This window comes from Leptodactylus fuscus, assembly GCF_031893055.1.
Source record: "Leptodactylus fuscus isolate aLepFus1 chromosome 5 unlocalized genomic scaffold, aLepFus1.hap2 SUPER_5_unloc_1, whole genome shotgun sequence".
Classification (NCBI taxonomy): Eukaryota; Metazoa; Chordata; class Amphibia; order Anura; family Leptodactylidae; genus Leptodactylus; species Leptodactylus fuscus.
Window position 1 is genome coordinate 36,268 of NW_027439806.1, and position 16,901 is coordinate 53,168.

A 16,901-nucleotide genomic window follows, 5' to 3' on the forward strand; every position below is an offset into this window, starting at 1 on the left:
ATACAGAGACATACAGAGGAGAGGAGAGGTATACAGAGACATACAGAGGAGAGGAGAGGTATACAGAGACATACAGAGGAGAGGAGAGGTATACAAAGACATGTACAGAGGAGAGGAGAGGTATACAGAGACATACAGAGGAGAGGAGAGGTATACAGAGACATACAGAGGAGAGGTATACAGAGACATACAGAGGAGAGGTATACAGAGACATACAGAGGAGAGGTATACAGAGACATACAGAGGAGAGGAGAGGTATACAGAGACATACAGAGGAGAGGAGAGGTATACAGAGACATACAGAGGAGAGGTATACAGAGACATACAGAGGAGAGGAGAGGTATACAGAGACATACAGAGGAGAGGAGAGGTATACAGAGACATACAGAGGAGAGGAGAGGTATACAGAGACATGTACAAAGGAGAGGTATACAGAGGAGAGGTATACAGAGACATACAGAGGAGAGGAGAGGTATACAGAGACATACAGAGGAGAGGAGAGGTATACAGAGACATACAGAGGAGAGGAGAGGTATACAAAGACATGTACAGAGGAGAGGAGAGGTATACAGAGACATACAGAGGAGAGGAGAGGTATACAGAGACATACAGAGGAGAGGTATACAGAGACATACAGAGGAGAGGAGAGGTATACAGAGACATACAGAGGAGAGGAGAGGTATACAGAGACATACAGAGGAGAGGAGAGGTATACAGAGACATACAGAGGAGAGGAGAGGTATACAGAGACATGTACAAAGGAGAGGTATACAGAGGAGAGGTATACAGAGACATACAGAGGAGAGGAGAGGTATACAGAGACATACAGAGGAGAGGTATACAGAGACATACAGAGGAGAGGAGAGGTGTACAGAGACATGTACAGAGGAGAGGAGAGGTATACAGAGACATACAGAGGAGAGGAGAGGTATACAGAGACATACAGAGGAGAGGAGAGGTATACAGAGACATGTACAGAGGAGAGGAGAGGTATACGAGACATGTACAGAGGAGAGGAGAGGTATACAGAGACATACAGAGGAGAGGAGAGGTATACAGAGACATACAGAGGAGAGGAGAGGTATACAAAGACATGTACAGAGGAGAGGAGAGGTATACAGAGACATGTACAGAGGAGAGGAGAGGTATACAGAGACATACAGAGGAGAGGAGAGGTATACAGAGACATACAGAGAGGAGAGGTATACAGAGACATACAGAGGAGAGGAGAGGTATACAGAGACATACAGAGGAGAGGAGAGGTATACAGAGACATACAGAGGAGAGGAGAGGTATACAGAGACATGTACAGAGGAGAGGAGAGGTATACAGAGACATACAGAGAGGAGAGGTATACAGAGACATACAGAGGAGAGGAGAGGTATACAGAGACATACAGAGGAGAGGAGAGGTATACAGAGACATGTACAAAGGAGAGGAGAGGTATACAGAGACATGTACAGAGGAGAGGAGAGGTATACAGAGACATACAGAGGAGAGGAGAGGTATACAGAGACATGTACAGAGGAGAGGAGAGGTATACAGAGACATACAGAGGAGAGGAGAGGTATACAGAGACATACAGAGGAGAGGATATGTATACAGAGACAAGTACAGAGGAGAGGTATACAGAGACATACAGAGGAGAGGAGAGGTATACAGAGACATACAGAGGAGAGGAGAGGTATACAGAGACATACAGAGGAGAGGTATACAGAGACATGTACAGAGGAGAGGAGAGGTATACAGAGACATAGAGAGGAGAGGAGAGGTATACAGAGACATACAGAGGAGAGGAGAGGTATACAGAGACATACAGAGGAGAGGAGAGGTATACAGAGACATACAGAGGAGAGGAGATGTATACAGAGACATGTACAGAGGAGAGGTATACAGAGACATACAGAGAGGAAAGGTATACAGAGGCATACAGAGGAGAGGAGAGGTATACAGAGACGTACAGAGAGGAAAGGTATACAGAGACATACAGAGGAGAGGAGAGGTATACAGAGACATACAGAGGAGAGGAGAGGTATACAGAGACATGTACAGAGGAGAGGAGAGGTATACAGAGACATACAGAGAGGAGAGGTATACAGAGACATACAGAGGAGAGGAGAGGTATACAGAGACATACAGAGGAGAGGAGAGGTATACAGAGACATACAGAGGAGAGGAGAGGTATACAGAGATATGTACAAAGGAGAGGAGAGGTATACAGAGACATGTACAGAGGAGAGGTATACAGAGACATGTACAGAGGAGAGGTATACAGAGACATGTACAGAGGAGAGGAGAGGTATACAGAGGAGAGGAGAGGTATACAGAGACATACAGAGGAGAGGAGAGGTATACAGAGACATACAGAGAGGAGAGGTATACAGAGACATGTACAGAGGAGAGGTATACAGAGACATGTACAGAGGAGAGGAGAGGTATACAGAGGAGAGGAGAGGTATACAGAGACATACAGAGGAGAGGAGAGGTATACAGAGACATACAGAGGAGAGGAGAGGTATACAGAGACATACAGAGGAGAGGAGAGGTATACAGAGACATGTACAGAGGAGAGGAGAGGTATACAGAGACATACAGAGGAGAGGTATACAGAGACATACAGAGGAGAGGAGAGGTATACAGAGACATACAGAGGGGAGGTATACAGAGACATACAGAGGAGAGGAGAGGTATACAGAGACATACAGAGGGAGGAGAGGTATACAGAGACATACAGAGGAGAGGTATACAGAGACATGTACAGAGGAGAGGAGAGGTATACAGAGACATACAGAGGAGAGGAGAGGTATACAGAGACATACAGAGGAGAGGAGAGGTATACAGAGACATACAGAGGAGAGGAGAGGTATACAGAGACATGTACAGAGGAGAGGAGAGGTATACAGAGACATACAGAGGAGAGGTATACAGAGACATACAGAGGAGAGGAGAGGTATACAGAGACATACAGAGGGGAGGAGAGGTATACAGAGACATACAGAGGAGAGGTATACAGAGACATGTACAGAGGAGAGGAGAGGTATACAGAGACATACAGAGGAGAGGAGAGGTATACAGAGACATACAGAGGAGAGGAGAGGTATACAGAGACATACAGAGGAGAGGAGAGGTATACAGAGACATACAGAGGAGAGGAGAGGTATACAGAGACATACAGAGGAGAGGAGAGGTATACAGAGACATACAGAGGAGAGGAGAGGTATACAGAGACATACAGAGGAGAGGAGAGGTATACAGAGACATACAGAGGAGAGGAGAGGTATACAGAGACATACAGAGGAGAGGAGATGTATACAGAGACATGTACAGAGGAGAGGTATACAGAGACACACAGAGAGGAAAGGTATACAGAGACATACAGAGGAGAGGAGAGGTATACAGAGACATACAGAGGAGAGGAGAGGTATACAGAGACATGTACAGAGGAGAGGAGATGTATACAGAGACATACAGAGGAGAGGAGAGGTATACAGAGACATACAGAGGAGAGGTATACAGAGACATACAGAGGAGAGGAGAGGTATACAAAGACATGTACAGAGGAGAGGAGAGGTATACAGAGACATACAGAGGAGAGGAGAGGTATACAGAGACATACAGAGGAGAGGAGATGTATACAGAGGAGAGGAGAGGTATACAGAGACATGTACAGAGGAGAGGAGAGGTATACAGAGACATACAGAGGAGAGGAGAGGTATACAAAGACATGTACAGAGGAGAGGAGAGGTATACAGAGACATACAGAGGAGAGGTATACAGAGACATACAGAGGAGAGGAGAGGTATGCAGAGGAGAGGTATACAGAGACATACAGAGGAGAGGAGAGGTATACAGAGGAGAGGTATACAGAGACATGTACAGAGGAGAGGAGAGATGTACAGAGGAGAGGAGAGGTATACAGAGACATACAGAGGAGAGGTATACAGAGACATGTACAGAGGAGAGGAGAGGTATACAGAGACATACAGAGGAGAGGAGAGGTATACAGAGACATACAGAGGAGAGGAGAGGTATACAGAGACATACAGAGGAGAGGAGAGGTATACAGAGACATACAGAGGAGAGGAGAGGAGAGGTATACAGAGACATACAGAGGAGAGGAGAGGTATACAGAGACATACAGAGGAGAGGTATACAGAGACATACAGAGGAGAGGTATACAGAGACATGTACAGAGGAGAGGAGAGGTATACAGAGACATACAGAGGAGAGGAGAGGTATACAGAGACATACAGAGGAGAGGAGAGGTATACAGAGACATACAGAGGAGAGGAGAGGTATACAGAGACATACAGAGGAGAGGAGAGGTATACAGAGACATACAGAGGAGAGGAGAGGTATACAGAGACATACAGAGGAGAGGAGAGGTATACAGAGACATACAGAGGAGAGGAGAGGTATACAGAGACATACAGAGGAGAGGAGAGGTATACAGAGACATACAGAGGAGAGGAGAGGTATACAGAGACATACAGAGGAGAGGAGAGGTATACAGAGACATACAGAGGAGAGGAGAGGTATACAGAGACATACAGAGGAGAGGAGAGGTATACAAAGACATGTACAGAGGAGAGGAGAGGTATACAGAGACATACAGAGGAGAGGAGAGGTATACAGAGACATACAGAGGAGAGGAGAGGTATACAGAGACATACAGAGGAGAGGAGAGGTATACAAAGACATACAGAGGAGAGGAGAGGTATACAGAGGAGAGGAGATGTATACAGAGACATACAGAGGAGAGGTATACAGAGACATGTACAGAGGAGAGGAGAGGTATACAGAGGAGAGGAGAGGTATACAGAGAGCAGAGACAGTGGGTTAGATGGGGAGCGTCTGGGGTAGTATACAGCCCCCTCTCAGGTACAGTATACAGCGCTCTCACCTACCTGCTTTATGATGGTTTCTATCAGGTTACTGAACAGCGGACTGGTTTTTGCCAGAAAGTTTTCATCACCTAAAAAAATCACAAGATAAAGGTGTGAGGGAGGGGCTGCCAGGAAGGGTTATGGAGGGGCTGCCAGGATTGGTTATGGAGGGGCTGCCAGGAAGGGTTATGAAGGGACTGCCAGGAAGGGTTATGGAGGGGCTGCCAGGGAGGGTTATGAAGGGACTGCCAGGAAGGGTTATGGAGGGGCTGCCAGGATTGGTTATGAAGGGACTGCCAGGAAGGGTTATGGAGGGGCTGCCAGGATTGGTTATGGAGGGGCTGCCAGGAAGGGTTATGAAGGGGCTGCCAGGAAGGGTTATGGAGGGGCTGCCAGGGAGGGTTATGAAGGGACTGCCAGGAAGGGTTATGGAGGGGCTGCCAGGAAGGGTTATGGAGGGGCTGCCAGGAAGGGTTATGGAGGGGCTGCCAGGAAGGGTTATGGAGGGGCTGCCAGGATTGGTTATGGAGGGGCTGCCAGGAAGGGTTATGAAGGGACTGCCAGGAAGGGTTATGGAGGGGCTGCCAGGGAGGGTTATGGAGGGGCTGCCAGGAAGGGTTATGGAGGGGCTGCCAGGGAGGGTTATGGAGGGGCTGCCAGGATTGGTTATGGAGGGGCTGCCAGGAAGGGTTATGGAGGGACTGCCAGGAAGGGTTATGGAGGGTCTGCCAGGGAGGGTTATGGAGGGGCTGCCAGGGAGGGTTATGGAGGGGCTGCCAGGGAGGGATAAGGAGGGGCTGCCAGGAAGGGTTATGGAGGGGCTGCCAGGAAGGGTTATGGAGGGTCTGCCAGGGAGGGTTATGGAGGGTCTGCCAGGGAGGGTTATGGAGGGGCTGCCAGGGAGGGATAAGGAGGGGCTGCCAGGAAGGGTTATGGAGGGGCTGCCAGGAAGGGTTATGGAGGGGCTGCCAGGAAGAGTTATGGAGGGGCTGCCAGGAAGGGTTATGGAGGGGCTGCCAGGGAGGGATAAGGAGGGGCTGCCAGGAAGGGTTATGGAGGGGATGCCAGGAAGGGTTATGGAGGGGCTGCCAGGAAGAGTTATGGAGGGGCTGCCAGGAGGGGTTATGGAGTCTCATCTCCTCTACTCACTGTCAGTGATAATATAAGAGGCTGCTATCCCCTCCTTAACCCAGACGTCTCACTACTGAGGGTTTGTTACACTGTATCTGCAGCAGAGATCTCTCCTGTTACCTAGTGTACAGCTGTGTGTATAAGTGAGTGCCCCCTTGTAGGGTAAGAGATAAGATAAGATAAGTGGCACAGTGCGGATACTCAGTGTTACTGCAGCAGATAAGGGTATGGGGACACTCGTCCACATTAGGGAGAGCGTGTGCCTACATAGGCAGTACAGAGACTTACAAGTCATTCCTGCTCCGCTAGGGATTATGGGTAAAAAATATGCAAATCTATTCTCCTGGCTGGAATTAGGAGAGCAGAGTGCACTCTGTACACCACCCTATAGAGGGCAGCATCCTGGGACAGAAATACTGATTTAGCAATTAAAATCCACATTATGATTAAAAGACTTTATAACTGAGTCGTTCATGATGTTAAGGATGCTGATAGCTCCTTCTCACACTTGGGGTGCAGCAGACGGTCACTGACAGGACTGCCCGGTGCTATCATGTCTCATACATGGGGTGGGATTTGTTCTCCCGCATGGAGGTCACCACAGACAGTGTCCTTCTGTCACCCCCCACCTGTACTGGGTCCAGGGGGCCCCCCAGGACAGAGCCGGCCCTCCTGATCAGCCTGACAAGTCTATTCCTGTCCCTGGCTGGTATACAGCGCCCCCAGCAGGTCACTCCGGAGAAGATGGAAAAGGCCCTAAGAAGTGGCCCCTGGACCCCCGGCGCCCTCGCCCTCCTGAGCAGGTAGACTCCGCTGTGGCCCTTTCTGTGCAGCGCCTCCAGGTGATCGGCCCAGTCTAGTTTATTATTGAGGAGCACGCCCAGGTACTTATAGGTCCTGACTATCTCCATACATGTCCCCTGGATCTCCACCGGGGTCGGAGCACTTCTCCGCTTACTAAAGTCCTCCACCATCTCCTTGGTCTTCCCAGCATTAATCCTGAGCTGGTTCCGCTGACCCCAGTCCACACAGTCCCGGTTTAAGTCTCTGTACTCGTTGTCGCCCCCGTCTGTGGTGAGGCCGACTATAGCAGAGTCATCGGAGGACTTCTGTAAGTAACAGCTGGAGGAGTTGTGCCTAAAGTCAGCCGTGTACAGGTCTATGGCAGGGACCATGAGATGATGTGCCAGTGCCTGTGGTTGTCCCCCGTCTGGTCACCTCCTGCCCTGGGTCCTAGTGGTGGTGGCAACTCCCTGCAGAGTATTGCCGCCTCAGGTTGTTCCTCCTGGCACAGTCTGGAACTGTCTCCTTGTGGTCCGGGCCCGGTGACACCTCCAGGGCCCCATCACTTCACCTGATTTTTGGATCTGCTCTTCTGTACCTGCCTGGAGACACCTGTAACGAACCCTCAGCTGTGAGCAGTCTTAGCTCGGTGGATTCTCATTCAGTGACTGCAGAGACCTGGGACCCTGTGATGTAAAGTAGAACTCCTGAGCCAAGACTGGGGTGCCTTACCTAGAACCGGGGTGTCCAGGCTCATGTAGACGGCCGCCTTCAGGTGCAGCATGCTGAGGTAGCCCTGAAATACAAACCTGCAGTTAGCGGCCTCTTCCTGAGGGGGCGCTGCAGCCTCCATTCTATCAGTCTCATACCTCCAACCACTCCGTCGCCCCGATACTGCCAAAGTCTCCTCCGTCCCAGCTGACAAACAAGATGCTGCGGCGCGGCTTGAAGCCTGGAAGACAGACACTGGGTACACTCAGCTCTACTACACCAAGGACAGCTCTGCTGCATCCAGCCCGCACGGCCCCACTCACCATTGTGCACCATCATGGCCATGGTTCGGGCCAGCTCCAGCAAGGTGGCAGTGCCCACCCCAGACTTGGCAGCGCCTGGGCCCCAGCAATCCCTCTGGGCTCCTACCACGATGTAATGCTCTAGGGGCACAGAGGAGGGTTAGTGCGGGGGGTACCGGGGTATAGGGGGTTATATAGGGCTCAGGGGGTATATGGGGTGCAGGGGGTATATGGGATACAGGGGGTATAGGGGGTTATATAGGGCTCAGGGGGTATATGGGGTGCAGGGGGTATATGGGATACAGGGGGTATAGGGGGTTATATAGGGCTCAGGGGGTATATGGGGGTGCAGGGGATATATGGGGTACAGGTATATAGGGGTACAGGTATATGGGGTACAGGTATATGGGGTACAGGGGGTATATGGGGTACAGGAGGTATATGGGGTACATGTATAGGGGTATATGGGGTGCAGGGGGTATATGGGGTACATGTATAGGGGTATATGGAGTGCAGGGGGTATATGGGGGTGCAGGGGGTATATGGGGTGCAGGGGATATAGTGAGCACAAGGGGTAATGGAGTTATAGGGGGTACAGATTATGTGCAGGGGTATAGGGGGTTATATAGGGCTCAGGGGGTATATGGGGTGCAGGGGGTATATGGGGTACATGTATATGGGTATATGGGGTACATGTATAGGGGTATATGGGGTACAGGGGGTATATGGGGTACAGGGGGTATATGGGGTACATGTATAGGGGTATATGGGGTACATGTATATGGGGTACAGGGGGTATATGGGGTACAGGGGGTATATGGGGTACAGGAGTATATGGGGTACAGGGGGTATATGGGGTACATGTATAGGGGTATATGGGGTACAGGTATATGGGGTACAGGGGGTATATGGGGTACAGGGAGTATATGGGGTACATGTATAGGGGTATATGGGGTACAGGGAGTATATGAGGTACAGGGAGTATATGGGGTACAGGTATATGGGGTACATGTATAGGGGTATATGGGGTACAGGGGGTACAGGGGGTATATGGGGTACATGTATAGGAGTATATGGGGTACAGGTATATAGGGGTACAGGTATATAGGGGTACAGGTATATGGGGGTACAGTGGTACATGTATAGGGGTATATGGGGTACAGGAGGTATATGGGGGTACAGGGGGTATATGGGGTACAGGTATATAGGGGTATAGGGGGTATATGGGGTACATGTATAGGGGTATATGGGGTACAGGTATATAGGGGTACAGGGGGTATATGGGGTACAGGGGGTATATAGGGGTACAGGTATATGGGGTACAGGGGGTATATAGGGGTACAGGTATATAGGGGTACAGGGGGTATATGGGGTACAGGTATATGGGGTACAGGTATATAGGGGTACAGGTATATGGGGGTGCAGGTATATGGGGTACAGGTATATAGGGGTACAGGGGGTATATAGGGGTACAGGTATATAGGGGTACAGGTATATGGGGTACAGGTATATAGGGTTACAGGTATATAGGGGTACAGGGAGTATATGGGGTACAGGTATATGGGGGCACAGGGGGTATATGGGGTACAGGTATATGGGGGTACAGGGAGTATATAGGGGTACAGGTATATGGGGTACAGGTATATAGGGGTACAGGTAGTATATGGGGTACAGGTGGTATATGGGGTACAGGGAGTATATGGGGTACAGGTATATGGGGGTACAGGTATATTGGGGTACAGGTATATGGGGTACAGTTATATAGGGGTACAGGGGGTATATGGGGTACAGGGAGTATATGGGGTACAGGTATATGGGGTACAGGTATATAGGGATACAGGTATATGGGGTACAGGTATATAGGGGTACAGGTATATGGGGTACAGGTATATGGGGTACAGGGGGTATATGGGGTACAGGGGGTAAATGGGGTACAGGGAGTATATGGGGTACAGGTATATGGGGTACAGGTATATGGGGTACAGGTATATAGGGGTACAGGTATATTGGGGTACAGGTATATGGGGTACAGGTATATGGGGTACAGGTATATTGGGGTACAGGTATATGGGGGTACAGGGGGTATATAGGGTACAGGGAGTATATGGGGTACAGGGGGTATATAGGGTACAGGTATATGGGGTACAGGTATATGGGGGTACAGGTATATGGGGGTACAGGGGTATATAGGGGTACAGGTGTACAATCTGCTCACCAGGCTCGTAGCGACCAGTAATGCTGCCAAACACATTGTGCAGTTCGGTGCTGACCGCCACATTGGTCACCTCCAGCTGCACCTTGTAGTCGGCCGTCAGCAGTTCGGGGCCCAGACCGCGGTAGACGAAATCCTTGGCTTGCCATAAAGCCGGGACAGAGATGCCGGACAGTCTCCTGCACAGAGGAACACAAAGCTCCAGTCACATCCAGAGCTGCAGATACATTCCCATTACTCAGACCTTGTGACTGCAGCAGAACTATGAATAGAGCTCTGCAGGACGATGGTCGTGTCGCCTACCCCAGCAGTGACCTCGCCGCGGACAAACTGATGGGCTGCGCCAGGATTTGGGGGAGTCCGGAGGATTTAAAGGGGGGAAACTGAGTGTGATTGAAGGACGGGAAACCAGGAGTGTTGGGATCACCAGTGCCATAGTGAACCTGTAAGAGAGAAGAGATGTTCTGCAGCGGCTACAGGGGAGGAGAGATGCTCTGCAGGGGCTATAGGGGAGGAGAGATGCTCTGCAGGAGCTATACAAAGGAGGAGAGATACTCTGCAGGGGCTACGGAGGAACAGAGAGAGATGCTCTGCAGGGGCTATAGGGGAGGAGAGATGCTCTGCAGGGGCTATACAGAGGAGGACAGAGATGCTCTGCAGGGGCTATAGGGGAGGAGAGATGCTCTGCAGGGGCTATAGGGGAGGAGAGATGCTCTGCAGGAGCTATAGAGGAGGAGAGATACTCTGCAGGGGCTACAGAGGAAGAGAGAGATGCTCTGCAGGGGCTATAGGGGAGGAGAGAAAGATGCTCTGCAGGGGCTATAGGGGAGGAGAGATGCTCTGCAGGGGCTATAGAGGAGGAGAGAGAGATGCTCTGCAGAGTGTATTGAGGAGGAGAGATGCTCTGCAGAGTGTATTGAGGAGGAGAGATGCTCTGCAGAGTGTATAGAGGAGGAGAAAGAGATGCTCTGTAAGGTCTATAGGGAGGAGAGATGCTCTGCAGAGTGTATTGAGGAGGAGAGATGCTCTGCAGAGTGTATAGAGGAGGAGAGAGAGATGCTCTGTAAGGTCTATAGGGAGGAGAGATGCTCTGCAGAGTGTATAGAGGAGGAGAGAGAGATGCTCTGCAAGGTCTATAGGGAGGAGAGATGCTCTGCAGAGTGTATAGAGGAGGAGAGAGAGATGCTCTGCAAGGTCTATAGGGAGGAAAGATGCTGTGCAGAGTGTATAGAGGAGGAGAGAGATGCTCTGCAAGGTCTATAGGGAGGAGAGATGCTCTGCAGAGTGTATTGAGGAGGAGAGATGCTGGGGCTATAGATGCAGGGGCTATAGGGGAGGAGAGAGAGATGCTGTGCAGAGTGTACAGAGGAGGTGAGATGCTCTGCAGAGTGTACAGAGGAGGTGAGATGCTCTGCAGTCACTCACGTGTCCGTACACGGGGTTCTCGCCCTCCTCGGGGTATATCAGCACCCCCACAGCTCCGGCACGCTCAGCATTGAAGACCTGCAGGAGATGAGAGTGTTACAGTGATGGGGGAGGGGTTGTGGCCCCGGGGCCCGGGATCTGATGCTCACCTTCTCTGCAAAGCTTATTAATCCCACGCGCACAATGACCAGGGATCCGCTCACCGGGATCTGCCAGGAGCTCAGACTCTGGAAATCTTCCTGTCGCCCGTAATTGGCAAAGACCAGACCGCCCTGCAAATAATGGGGGACAGAGGGTAACGGAGCGCCCCCATAATAGTGACAGCCAGAGCCCCCCATAATAGTGACAGCCACAGCCTCCATAATAGTGACAGCCACAGCCCCCATAATAGTGACAGCCACAGCCCCCCATAATAGTGACAGCCACAGCCCCCATAATAGTGACAGCCACAGCCCCCCATAATAGTGACAGCCACAGCCCCCATAATAGTGACAGCCACAGCCCCCCATAATAGTGACAGCCACAGCCCCCATAATAGTGACAGCCACAGCCCCCATAATAGTGACAGCCACAGCCCCCATAATAATGACAGCCAGAGCCCCCCATAATAGTGACAGCCACAGCCCCCATAATAGTGACAGTCACAGCCCCCATAATAGTGACAGCCAGAGCCCCCCATAATAGTGACAGCCACAGCCCCCCATAATAGAGACAGCCAGAGCCCCCATAATAGTGACAGCCAGAGCCCCCATAATAGTGACAGCCACAGCCCCCATAATAGTGACAGCCAGAGCCCCCCATAATAGTGACAGCCAGAGCCCCCATAATAGTGACAGCCACAGCCCCCATAATAGTGACAGCCAGAGCCCCCCATAATAGTGACAGCCAGAGCCCCCATAATAGTGACAGCCAGAGCCCCCCATAATAGTGACAGCCAGAGCCCCCCATAATAGTGACAGCCACAGCCCCCATAATAGTGACAGCCAGACCCCCATAATAGTGACAGCCACAGCCCCCATAATAGTGACAGCCACAGCCCCCCATAATAGTGACAGCCACAGCACCCCATAATAGTGACAGCCACAGCCCCCATAATAGTGACAGCCACAGCCCCCATAATAGTGACAGCCACAGCCCCCATAATAGTGACAGCCACAGCCCCCCATAATAGTGACAGCCACAGCACCCCATAATAGTGACAGCCACAGCCCCCATAATAGTGACAGCCAGAGCCCCCCATAATAGTGACAGCCACAGCCCCCATAATAGTGACAGTCACAGCCCCCATAATAGTGACAGCCAGAGCCCCCCATAATAGTGACAGCCACAGCCCCCATAATAGTGACAGCCACAGCCCCCATAATAGTGACAGCCACAGCCCCCATAATAGTGACAGCCACAGCCCCCATAATAGTGACAGCCACAGCACCCCCATAATAGTGACAGCCACAGCCCCCATAATAGTGAAAGCCACAGCCCCCATAATAGTGACAGCCACAGCCCCCATAATAGTGACAGCCAGAGCCCCCCATAATAGTGACAGCCACAGCCCCCATAATAGTGACAGCCAGAGCCCCCCATAATAGTGACAGCCAGAGCCCCCCATAATAGTGACAGCCTGAGCCCCCCATAATAGTGACAGCCACAGCCCCCATAATAGTGACAGCCACAGCCCCCCATAATAGTGACAGCCACAGCCCCCATAATAGTGACAGCCACAGCCCCCATAATAGTGACAGCCACAGCCCCCCATAATAGTGACAGCCACAGCACCCCATAATAGTGACAGCCACAGCCCCCATAATAGTGACAGCCAAAGCCCCCCATAATAGTGACAGCCACAGCCCCCATAATAGTGACAGCCAGAGCCCCCCATAATAGTGACAGCCACAGCACCCATAATAGTGACAGCCACAGCCCCCATAATAGTGACAGCCTGAGCGCCCCCATAATAGTGACAGCCACAGCCCCCATAATAGTGACAGCCACAGCCCCCATAATAGTGACAGCCTGAGCGCCCCCATAATAGTGACAGCCTGAGCGCCCCCATAATAGTGACAGCCAAAGCCCCCATAATAGTGACAGCCAGAGCCCCCCATAATAGTGACAGCCACAGCCCCCATAATAGTGACAGCCAAAGCCCCCACAATAGTGACAGCCACAGCCCCCATAATAGTGACAGCCAGAGCCCCCATAATAGTGACAGCCACAGCCCCCATAATAGTGACAGCCACAGCCCCCATAATAGTGACAGCCACAGCCCCCATAATAGTGACAGCCAGAGCCCCCCATAATAGTGACAGCCAGAGCCCCCCATAATAGTGACAGCCACAGCCCCCATAATAGTGACAGCCACAGCCCCCCATAATAGTGACAGCCACAGCCCCCATAATAGTGACAGCCACAGCCCCCATAATAGTGACAGCCACAGCCCCCCATAATAGTGACAGCCACAGCCCCATAATAGTGACAGCCACAGCCCCCATAATAGTGACAGCCACAGCCCCCCATAATAGTGACAGCCACAGCTCCCATAATAGTGACAGCCAGAGCCCCCCATAATAGTGACAGCCTGAGCCCCCCATAATAGTGACAGCCTGAGCCCCCCATAATAGTGACAGCCACAGCCCCCATAATAGTGACAGCCACAGCCCCCATAATAGTGACAGCCACAGCCCCCATAATAGTGACAGCCACAGCCCCCCATAATAGTGACAGCCTGAGCGCCCCCATAATAGTGACAGCCACAGCCCCCATAATAGTGACAGCCACAGCCCCCATAATAGTGACAGCCACAGCCCCCATAATAGTGACAGCCACAGCCCCATAACAGTGACAGCCACAGCCCCCCATAATAGTGACAGCCTGAGCGCCCCCATAATAGTGACAGCCAGAGCCCCCATAATAGTGACAGCCACAGCCCCCCATAATAGTGACAGCCTGAGCGCCCCCATAATAGTGACAGCCAGAGCCCCCATAATAGTGACAGCCACAGCCCCCATAATAGTGACAGCCACAGCCCCCATAATAGTGACAGCCACAGCCCCCATAATAGTGACAGCCAGAGCCCCCCATAATAGTGACAGCCAGAGCCCCCCATAATAGTGACAGCCACAGCCCCCATAATAGTGACAGCCACAGCCCCCCATAATAGTGACAGCCACAGCCCCCATAATAGTGACAGCCACAGCCCCCATAATAGTGACAGCCACAGCCTCCATAATAGTGACAGCCAGAACCCCCCATAATAGAGACAGCCACAGCCCCCCATAATAGAGACAGCCACAGCCCCCACAATAGTGACAGTCAGAGCCCCCATAATAGTGACAGCCACAGCCCCCATAATAGTGACAGCCACAGCCCCCATAATAGTGACAGCCAGAGCCCCCATAATAGTGACAGCCACAGCCCCCATAATAGTGACAGCCACAGCCCCCATAATAGTGACAGCCACAGCCCCCCATAATAGAGACAGCCACAGCCCCCATAATAGTGACAGCCACAGCCCCCATAATAGTGACAGCCACAGCCCCCATAATAGTGACAGCCACAGCCCCCATAATAGTGACAGCCACAGCCCCGCATAATAGTGACAGCCACAGCCCCCATAATAGTGACAGCCACAGCCCCCATAATAGAGACAGCCAGAGCCCCCATAATAGTGACAGCCAGAGCCCCCATAATAGTGACAACCAGAGCCCCCCATAATAGTGACAGCAGCAGCCCCCCATAATAGTGACAGTCAGAGCCCCCCATAATAGTGACAGCCACAGCCCCCATAATAGTGACAACCAGAGCCCCCATAATAGTGACAGCCTGAGCCCCCCATAATAGTGACAGCCACAGCCCCCATAATAGTGACAGCCTGAGCCCCCCATAATAGTGACAGCCACAGCCCCCCATAATAGTGACAGTCAGAGCCCCCCATAATAGTGACAGCCACAGCCCCCATAATAGTGACAGCCACAGCCCCCATAATAGTGACAGCCAAAGCCCCCATAATAGTGACAGCCAAAGCCCCCCATAATAGTGACAGCCAGAGCCCCCCATAATAGTGACAGCCGGAGCCCCCATAATAGTGACAGCCACAGCCCCCATAATAGTGACAGCCACAGCCCCCCATAATAGTGACAGCCACAGCCCCCCATAATAGTGACAGCCACAGCCCCCCATAATAGTGACAGCCAGAGCCCCCCATAATAGTGACAGCCACAGCCCCCATAATAGTGACAGCCACAGCCCCCATAATAGTGACAGCCAGAGCCCCCCATAATAGTGACAGCCACAGCACCCCATAATAGTGACAGCCACAGCCCCCATAATAGTGACAGCCACAGCCCCCATAATAGTGACAGCCAGAGCCCCCCATAATAGTGACAGCCACAGCCCCCACAATAGTGACAGCCTGAGCGCCCCCATAATAGTGACAGCCACAGCCCCCATAATAGTGACAGCCACAGCCCCCATAATAGTGACAGCCTGAGCGCCCCCATAATAGTGACAGCCTGAGCGCCCCCATAATAGTGACAGCCAAAGCCCCCATAATAGTGACAGCCAGAGCCCCCCATAATAGTGACAGCCACAGCCCCCATAATAGTGACAGCCAAAGCCCCCACAATAGTGACAGCCACAGCCCCCATAATAGTGACAGCCAGAGCCCCCATAATAGTGACAGCCACAGCCCCCATAATAGTGACAGCCACAGCCCCCATAATAGTGACAGCCACAGCCCCCATAATAGTGACAGCCAGAGCCCCCCATAATAGTGACAGCCAGAGCCCCCCATAATAGTGACAGCCACAGCCCCCATAATAGTGACAGCCACAGCCCCCCATAATAGTGACAGCCTGAGCGCCCCCATAATAGTGACAGCCACAGCCCCCATAATAGTGACCGCTATATCCCCCATAATAGTGACAGCCACAGCCCCCATAATAGTGACAGCCACAGCCCCCCATAATAGTGACAGCCACAGCCCCCATAATAGTGACAGCCACAGCCCCCATAATAGTGACAGCCACAGCCCCCATAATAGTGACAGCCTGAGCGCCCCCATAATAGTGACAGCCTGAGCGCCCCCATAATAGTGACAGCCAAAGCCCCCATAATAGTGACAGCCAGAGCCCCCCATAATAGTGACAGCCACAGCCCCCATAATAGTGACAGCCAAAGCCCCCACAATAGTGACAGCCACAGCCCCCATAATAGTGACAGCCAGAGCCCCCATAATAGTGACAGCCACAGCCCCCATAATAGTGACAGCCACAGCCCCCATAATAGTGACAGCCACAGCCCCCATAATAGTGACAGCCAGAGCCCCCCATAATAGTGACAGCCAGAGCCCCCCATAATAGTGACAGCCACAGCCCCCATAATAGTGACAGCCACAGCCCCCCATAATAGTGACAGCCACAGCCCCCATAATAGTGACAGCCACAGCCCCCATAATAG

At 51.9% G+C, this 16,901-nt stretch overlaps 1 protein-coding gene across 2 annotated transcripts in view; it reads right to left on the bottom strand.

Moving 5' to 3' along the window:
• TFR2 (transferrin receptor 2) overlaps positions 1–16,901 on the bottom strand; it is a 40,035-nt gene that overhangs the window by 6,175 nt on the left and 16,959 nt on the right. The window contains exons 6-13 of one of the 2 annotated variants that reach the window (XM_075261185.1): positions 11,600–11,722; positions 11,451–11,528; positions 10,329–10,468; positions 10,029–10,204; positions 7,835–7,954; positions 7,670–7,752; positions 7,533–7,596; positions 4,908–4,975 (exon numbers count right to left, since the gene is read on the bottom strand). In XM_075261185.1, coding sequence (XP_075117286.1) covers positions 4,908–4,975; positions 7,533–7,596; positions 7,670–7,752; positions 7,835–7,954; positions 10,029–10,204; positions 10,329–10,468; positions 11,451–11,528; positions 11,600–11,722 — 852 coding nt within the window. The remainder of the gene's footprint in view (positions 1–4,907; positions 4,976–7,532; positions 7,597–7,669; positions 7,753–7,834; positions 7,955–10,028; positions 10,205–10,328; positions 10,469–11,450; positions 11,529–11,599; positions 11,723–16,901) is intronic. The other variant, XM_075261184.1, reaches the window with a different exon arrangement.